Source organism: Eutrema salsugineum, unplaced genomic scaffold, assembly GCF_000478725.1.
Source record: "Eutrema salsugineum unplaced genomic scaffold, Eutsalg1_0 scaffold_1, whole genome shotgun sequence".
Lineage (NCBI taxonomy): Eukaryota > Viridiplantae > Streptophyta > Magnoliopsida > Brassicales > Brassicaceae > Eutrema > Eutrema salsugineum.
In genome coordinates this window covers 882,733-891,479 of record NW_006256909.1, presented here as the reverse complement: position 1 = coordinate 891,479, position 8,747 = coordinate 882,733, and the positions used below count along the sequence as shown (strand labels likewise).

The window sequence follows — 8,747 nt, the reverse complement described above, 5'->3', positions numbered from 1 at the left end:
CGTAATAAAATTTAATTATAATTGTTTTTGATTTTTTTGAATTTAAATTAAATTGAATGCAAATTTTTGTAACTAAATTTAATTAAATTTCTAATAATTTGAAATTTAAATTAAAGATGACCTAGATTTTAGGAAATCTAAAAATATCTAAATTAATAACTAATTTTCGGAAATTAAGTATAAAAATAAAATAAAATATTATAAAAAAAAACTTTGGGAGTGTTTGGATGCAAGTACTAAATGTGCTTCTATTTTAATCTTCTATTTTAATTGAATAGATGTAAGACCATTAAATTTGTGCGAGTATGAAAATCAAACTGTTTTCCAATGAGTGGTTGCAAGTACTATTTTCTTCTTCTTCATGAAGACGAGCTTATTTTTGGGCCTCTAGGTTGAAAGCAGCCATATGGGCTGTAGAAGAATACGCATTATGCGCCATTAACTTGGATGAATATTGTTTAAATGGGTTTCGATTATCATATTGGAATTGTCTTTACGGTTTTACCTTCAAAATCAGAGTTTTGTTTTCTTTTCCTGTATTTTGTTTTTTCATAATCAATTTCACAAAATTTAGACAAATCTCTAGAACTTGCAGTTATAGTGTGAATTCTGAGCGACTTTGAATGATATTCTATATGGACAAGAATTTGGCAGTCTGTTTGATCTATCTTTTTTTACCCATTGATCCGAAAATCCTGTGAATAAACTGTTTACCAAAAACTTCTGCCTACCCAAATGATTAATAGAGTGTCAATGATCACCTTCGATTTAGAAACAAGAGGGAATGGGCGATGACTGATATGAAAACAATTTGAAAGGGGTTGAAACTATATACATTAAGAAGTGGAGCCCATTATCAGCCCAAATCTAAATGCTACATCATCAAATTTAACCTTCATTGTGATGTTGAGTCTCTTAATTTACCTACCATCCCTTCCTAGTTCCTAGGGACGGAGTTAGAGTGTTTTTTTTTTTCAAAGTTAGATTGTTGTTTTCTTTTACGTTTTGGTTAATGAATCCAATCATCGTATTAGAAAAAAATATAGAAAATGTTCTGTATTTAAGTTTAAAATATTTAACTAATTTGTAACTATTTTCTCCATGCATTTCATACTAAGTATTGTTTTCACATTTTTCACACAAATAAGATATACATTATATATATATGTATATATCTTATTTTATTTGCTAACAAACACCAATTTGACTTTGGTATTATGTTTTAGCTTATACTATATATATTTTTATATTAATTTGAGGTTAAATTAGATATTATATCTTAAAATTTCTATGAAAATTTAAGACGGCACCTATCTTAAAACATAAAAACTATAGTATATCATAACGGCATTTAGTTAACGAAATGATTTAACATCGGTTTCAATCTATCGCTCCCATACACAAATAAGCCCACACGCACGCACCTACGTAACGTCTCCCATAAATTAAACTCTTTTTTTCCAACTTAATATTTCCGCACACATTGCTGTAAACCATTAATATCTTTGTTGACATTTTGGAATATTATTGTTCAGTCAATTAATTTCTTGTCTGTCCCAATTTGACGTATATCCTTCAAGTTCACGGCAAAGTTTCCAATTCAAAGATATATATGATCGTAGAGAAGTAAAACCAAATAAAACTATATATATATATATATATATATACTTTTTGAATTTGATTGGTAACTAAATTTTAATGGAGCATGCAAGAAATTTTTGTTTTGAGGTAAATGTTCGATAGGAATTTTTTTTTCCTGGTATAAGAATTTCTAAACTGTAAAAAGAGCGCATGCATTGCTGTTGGAAACAATGTTGTGATAAGGGTTAGCGACACAATTAATATTTTGATAATATTTTCAAGGTTTGAAATTGAAACATAGACATGTATATCTTAGATATTATGGATAATATTAAGGATTAGTTTAATTAGTTGACCCTATATGTGTGATTTTCGTTGACTTGGACAATGTAGGTACATATCGACAAAGTCTGTAACTTGTGAACTACACACTAGAGGGACACATCAAAGCCTAAACACTACACAATTATATAAGCTTCCTAGAAATCGCGCCTAGTTAGTGGATAAGTGGATATCATTCCGTGTACATGTTGCGTGTTTCGTATTTCCTCCAACTTGTACGGACATTAATTAGGTCACCTTAAAACCTCTCATGTTTTCTTTTAGCTAATATAAGATCCAATAAAGTAAATCTCGAGACCTACATGAATACCGAAGTGATAAATTAGAAACGCAACAAATATTAATACATATAATCGTTCAACATGATGAATTTCATAGATACTAATTTGTTATTTTTTAGAGACTGAGGTTACATATATATATATATATATAAGAAAAAAATAATTAAAAAATATATATATATGTATATATATTGATTTATCATTTGTTGTCAGTAAAAAATTAGTTTATTCCCCGTGATTCTTATGTTTACAGTGGCCACAAATAAAATGCGTCTAATAGAAATCAATTTTTGACTTGAACCAAAACAACGACAACTTAAATTTGAAGATCGAGTTTATTCAACGGTACCAAATGCTACTGTCTTTTCGTTTTGGTTTGTTGCTTACCAAATACTATTGTCATCCGAGTCAAAAGTACGACATATATAATTGGATAACATTTGAAATTTCTGTCACAATGAAAAATATCGAGCTGTTTTTGTTTTTATTTAGAAAGGAAGAAGAGACAAAAGAAGTAATATAAGATTGAAGATGGAGGGGGGTTGAAGAAAGGTCCTACGTTATGGAGGAGGTGAAGGAAATTGGTCCACAGAGTGTCTCTCCTAGGAAATTCTTGAGGATCGGAGCAACGTGAACGTCACGTTAGTTGTCACTTAATTTGAATAGGACCCAAATTGGTTATTAAAAGAAAAATAGCAATAATAATTATTTATACATTGGCAATACTATAAAACTCACTCCATGGAAACTCACATCGTGTCTATAAATTATATATAAATATAATTTTGCATACACATATAATGTATATGACATTGTCATTTTGGGACATATATACGATTGCCGATTGGGCTTTGATGTGCTCATTCTTCTCTTAGATCCCTAATCATCATTTTTAAAAATTTTGGATAATTCGATACTCTAGAATAATCTCTGAAACATTTTCTACAACAATTCGCAAAATTAAACCCTAGATTGAATAGTATGAAATGTATTATCATGCATGCACAAAAGTAAAATCAATCTCCATAAATATAGAATTTAATTACCGTTACAATGCTTTCAAATGTTCAGACCTATTTAATTGTATATTTACTGGTTTGATCTTATCATTCCATAAAAACGTTAGACATAATCTAATACAATGTAAATTGTGGAATCATATGTGTCTCCGTGTTATCTCAGTATCAACTTTTTAATCGATTTCTTTAACAATTTTTTTTTAAAAATTAGTTATATATACGTATCCAGGACTCATATTGTAAACATCAGTTAAACAATTAACGATTAGTATATGTTTTGGGATTTGCACTCCTTTTGGGATTGTACAGCATATTGTCTTCACTTAGTGTTGTTAGGCTTAAAGGTCACAAAGCGCATCAATGAATCAACTCAAAGCAAGGCCTTGTCGGAAGATACACATATGGACCCATTTTTGCTGCATCTCAAGAATATAAGGACCCTATTATAATCCCCTCATTTTTCCTTGTTAATTGTGGTCGAGTTCTTATTAGTCAGTGATTAATTACGTTTGATATCAGTAAAATGTAGTTTTCAATAAGTTTAAAGCGGTGATTTTGAAGTCGATATTTATTAAAAAAAAGTGAAGAAACGAAAAATATTTACATTATAGTTTGTTAAATCATTTATGAATATTTATAGCCAAAGAAAATTTATGACAATCTATTAAATGTTTTGATTCCTGACCATAGTTTGACTAAATCGACCTATAATCAATGAATATCAAACTAAACATACATATATTTGGCAATCCCGGTCGTTCCTAAGTGCAAATCGTACAAAAGTATTGTTCAAAGAGTCTAAAGTTTGTCACGAAATAATTGTTGTTAAGCAAATTCTGAACGGCAAAAAGTTAGGGGACGAAACAACTTCGAAGATGCGAAGATGAGAAACAAAACATTAAAAGGTTGAGAGAATTTATAGTACTGGACTTTCAGCAATCCAATATTTTTCGACCCTCTAGTAATTTTTTCTGTCTTGTAAATTATCAAAATACTATATATTTAGTCTTAGTTTAAAATAAATGATTAACTAATAACTTTCAGAATGCAGTTACAAAATATCGATGATTCAAATCTATAAATATTAGTTTTCACATGGTAACTAAAACGTGAGGGTCAAGAACATTACAGTTATGATCAAATTATTTTCTGTATAAGTTTCAAACCGCATCGTAACAAATTTACGAAAATAGATAATAGTTTTTTTTTTTAAAAAAAAATTGCTTAGGCCCCCAAAAGGAGGTCTCAATAAACGGGGTCCTAATGCTCCCTCCCATCGTCTTACATTGCGCCTAACTTTGATATCTTGTTTACCAGAAGAAAAGCAACTTTTGATTAAAAAAAACCCAATATATTTATGAGGAAATAAAGAAAACTATTGAGATTAGCTTTTTTTTTGGAAATATTTATAAAAATTTTATGAACTGATTTTCGTATAGTTTTTAAAAAATGGAATCACATAAAAGAGTCATAGTTTAAAAACTAAATACATAAATGCGTAGTATTCCTGAATAGGTTCATAAATCATAAGGGTATGGTTATCACAATGACATGCTTACAATTACAATGGGACACTCATAAATCAGGGAGCTACAAACTAAGGGCGCGTTTAGTGGACCGGTTTAGTAAGACGTTGAACAAATAATTACTGTTGATCCAAATTATTTATTTTCATTATTGTTTTCAGCATTTTATCAGCTTCAACAAAGTAAAACTAAAGTAACCAAAAAAAGAGCAAGGCAATCGTTGAGCCGACATGTGTTTATAAACTGAAAAACACGTTGATACTTAATGTGATTCGGCATCACAAGATGATCAATTTTTCAATTTCGGGAACCAAATAATATGGTTTTCACACCTCAAAAACGTTATTAATTACTGGTTCGATATCCAACTATTTTAATATAGCCTAAAATAGGTAATTAAGCATTTATTATTGATAGAATTTATAAAATTAAGTGAGTGGTCATGAAGGAACCGCGAATTGCACTTGGTATGTTATCCCGACACGTTTCCGGCGAGAGAACTACCTATATCATTCGTTCAAAGATTTCATCATGTTCCCATTGGTTTCAAAACATTTTAATTTCGTTTGTACACGTCATCAAGCATTTTTTTTTGTTAAACATCAAGCCTATTTTAGTCTTTCTGTTTGTTTTGTTTTGTCAAGCCTATTTTAGTTTAATTAGAGGAAAGATCATTTCGGTTTATCTGATTCAAGTTTGAATATGCATAGTTATTTGATGATAAGTAAAAACTATATAATGTAATAAACATGATCACATGCTCTGACTGTGTGTCCTTAGACAAAAAAAAAAGTGCGGAGACTGTTTGTCAACCTTCCACAGTTTTTGGTATATATTAAAATATATATATTTTTTAAATTTAGTAGTATGTGATTTAGAAGATAAATAACGATAACAGATAGTAATGTAATATTTCGTTATATTTTTAACAAAAAAAAAATTAGTTATATTCTAAAATTTTGAAACAAATCGAAATATATATATAGATTTCAATGATGTAAGGGGTTTTATTTAACTATTAAGTAACATAACAGTAATGATTTCTAGAACCTTATTCCAATATTTTTAGCCTTTCATTTGTTCTATTGTGAAAGATCGTATAGACATATTTGAAACACATACTTTATATAGTTTTACCAAAAATAAATAGACTACTAGTTGAGCGAGAAATAAAAACATAGCCGACACAGTTCACAACATGTATAGATTATGGAGCAGCGTGGACCAACATTACATTAACATGGTCCAAAGAGTCCCCAAATGTAACAATGACATTATGGCAATTTTCACCATATTCCTTTTAATTTATTTTGTTGCCGATGTGTATTTTCTTTTTCTGAATAATACGTTTTGGCCGATGCATATTTAGTCAAATTTAAACTTTTTTTTTGGATTCTCTGTGGGTCGCATTAATTCTCATTTTTCATAGAGATTTCCTTTCGGTGTGGCCTCTCATTACTGTTTCTCTCTTCATTCCATTTTTTATCTATATTAACCAGAATAATAATAATCAGACAGTAGTAATACTAAGTAAAATAACTTCATACTCACACAATCCCAAACGCCTTTAGAAGAGAGGTATAAACCGTTGTAGTAAGCGTAATGATAACTCTTTTAAGTTGAGCTTATTTGAGTGATCAGGGACGGTGGATGGAAACGCGTGAATTGATTAATATTATTTAAAATTCTCTTAATTAAATTAATACAAAAGAATTGTTTAAGAATTCGAATATCTGACCGGTCAAATTTCTGTCGTGGCCTAGCATGAAAACTATATATAAACATCCACACATGCCTAGTGACCTCTCGATCGTAGCTTACCTACAACATAACTCACAATCCAATCAAAACACCACTTTTTGATACTCTCTCAAAATCTTCAATATCTACTTTTTCTCTCTACTCTGAACTCCTACTCCTTTCCCCTGTCTCTCTAGTCTCTATACAGCTAAAGAAAATGGGTCTATTGTCAAGAAAAGCTACTTGCAACACTCATGGCCAAGATTCCTCGTATTTTTTGGGTTGGGAAGAGTATGAGAAGAACCCTTACGACGAGATGAAGAACCCAGACGGCATCATCCAAATGGGTCTCGCAGAAAACCAGGTAATTTACTATATTCAAACGCAGATTCGATAATATATACAATTTAGTATATATATCTTACTGATCTCGCTTGTTTTCTTGCAGTTATCTTTCGATCTCATTGAGTCATGGCTTGCCAAGAACCCGGACGCAGCAAACTTTCAAAGAGAAGGCCAATCCATCTTTCGGGAACTAGCTCTTTTTCAAGATTATCATGGCCTTCCTTCCTTCAAAAATGTAAGATATTATTTGGATCGAACTTTTAAAATGATCGGATACAAATATCATCCTCTTGAAGCACAGTTTACTAAATCGGTTTGTTTCTCTCTTATATATTTTTCAGGCTATGGCAGATTTTATGTCGGAAAATAGAGGAAACCGAGTTTCTTTTGATCCAAAAAAGCTTGTCCTCACCGCGGGTGCTACTTCGGCTAACGAAACTCTGATGTTCTGTCTCGCTGATGCCGGCGATGCTTTCTTGCTCCCTACGCCATATTATCCAGGGTTAGTTACTTTTTTTGTCAAACCATATTGCTTCATTCGCAAGTCACATGAAAACTTACGCTAACTAAAACACTTTTCTTGACCTTTATCAATTGCAGATTTGATAGGGATTTGAAATGGCGTACAGGGGCTGAGGTTGTACCGATCCAGTGCACGAGTGAAAACCGATTCCGCATCACGAAATCGGCACTCGAAGAAGCCTACCAGCAAGCTCAGAAGCTTAACCTAAAAGTTAAAGGAGTCCTTATAACCAACCCATCTAACCCGTTGGGTACTACTACAACACGAACCGAACTAAACCATCTATTAGACTTCGTCTCACGTAAGAATATACATTTGATAAGTGACGAGATCTACTCGGGCACCGTTTTCACTTCTCCCGGGTTCATCAGCGTAATCGAAGTCCTCAAAGAAAAAAAGCTAGAAAACACCGATGTTTTTAAGCGTGTCCACATCGTCTACAGTTTGTCTAAAGATCTAGGCCTACCTGGTTTTCGCGTTGGAGTGATTTACTCCAATGATGATATTGTTGTCGCTGCGGCGACAAAAATGTCTAGTTTCGGTCTAATCTCTTCTCAAACACAAAACCTCTTATCTGCATTGTTATCCGACAAAAAATTCACCAAAGATTATCTCAGAGAGAACCAAATCCGCCTTAAAAACCGGCACATGAAGCTCGTGTCGGGTCTAGAGGCTTCAGGCATCGAGTGTCTCAAGAGCAATGCCGGACTCTTCTGTTGGGTCGACATGAGACATCTAATGAGATCTAACACTTTTGAAGCCGAGATTGAGTTATGGAAAAAGATCGTTTATGAGGTTAAGCTCAATATCTCTCCTGGTTCTTCATGCCATTGCAACGAACCGGGTTGGTTTAGGGTTTGTTTCGCAAATATGAGTGAGGAGACATTAAAGGTTGCGATGAATAGATTGAAGATGTTCGTTGATGAACTGTCGTCTACTACAAGAAGTCAAAGCGAACATCAAAGACTAAAGAGTTTAAGGAAGATGAAAGTCTCTAATTGGGTTTTCCGGCTATCGTTTCACGACCGTGAACCGGAAGAACGATAGTCTGGTTTATTAAAATTTATGTGTAATAAGTATTTTTTTTTTTTGTGGTCGTTATTTACGAGTGATTGTTCGTCAAATATAACTTTTTCATCAGAAATTTATACTAGGTATCGCTTTTAGAGACTCTCCGTTAAATCGGATTATGCAGTGTGGTTTTTCTGTATTTTTTTTGAAGCAAACTAATGATATTTGGAAAGGAAAACAAAATTGTCAAAAAACTTGCTTCAAATTTACGTTAAAAAGTGCCACATGTTAAATATGTACCGGCTACATTTCTGGTTGAGAAGCGGTAACTTGGGTCCGCCCAATAAATCCGCTCATTAATTATTATATAATTAATTAG

General features: G+C 31.9%; 1 protein-coding gene across 1 annotated transcript; it reads left to right on the top strand.

The window, feature by feature from the left end:
• The first annotated feature begins 6,582 nt into the window (after positions 1–6,582).
• Positions 6,583–8,460, top strand: LOC18030100 (1-aminocyclopropane-1-carboxylate synthase 8). Its single transcript, XM_006411790.2, has 4 exons — positions 6,583–6,853; positions 6,938–7,069; positions 7,176–7,336; positions 7,435–8,460. The coding sequence occupies exons 1-4, from the start codon at positions 6,707–6,709 to the stop codon at positions 8,402–8,404; spliced, it is 1,410 nt and encodes a 469-aa protein (XP_006411853.1). The 5' UTR covers positions 6,583–6,706; the 3' UTR covers positions 8,405–8,460.
• The last annotated feature ends 287 nt before the right edge of the window (positions 8,461–8,747 follow it).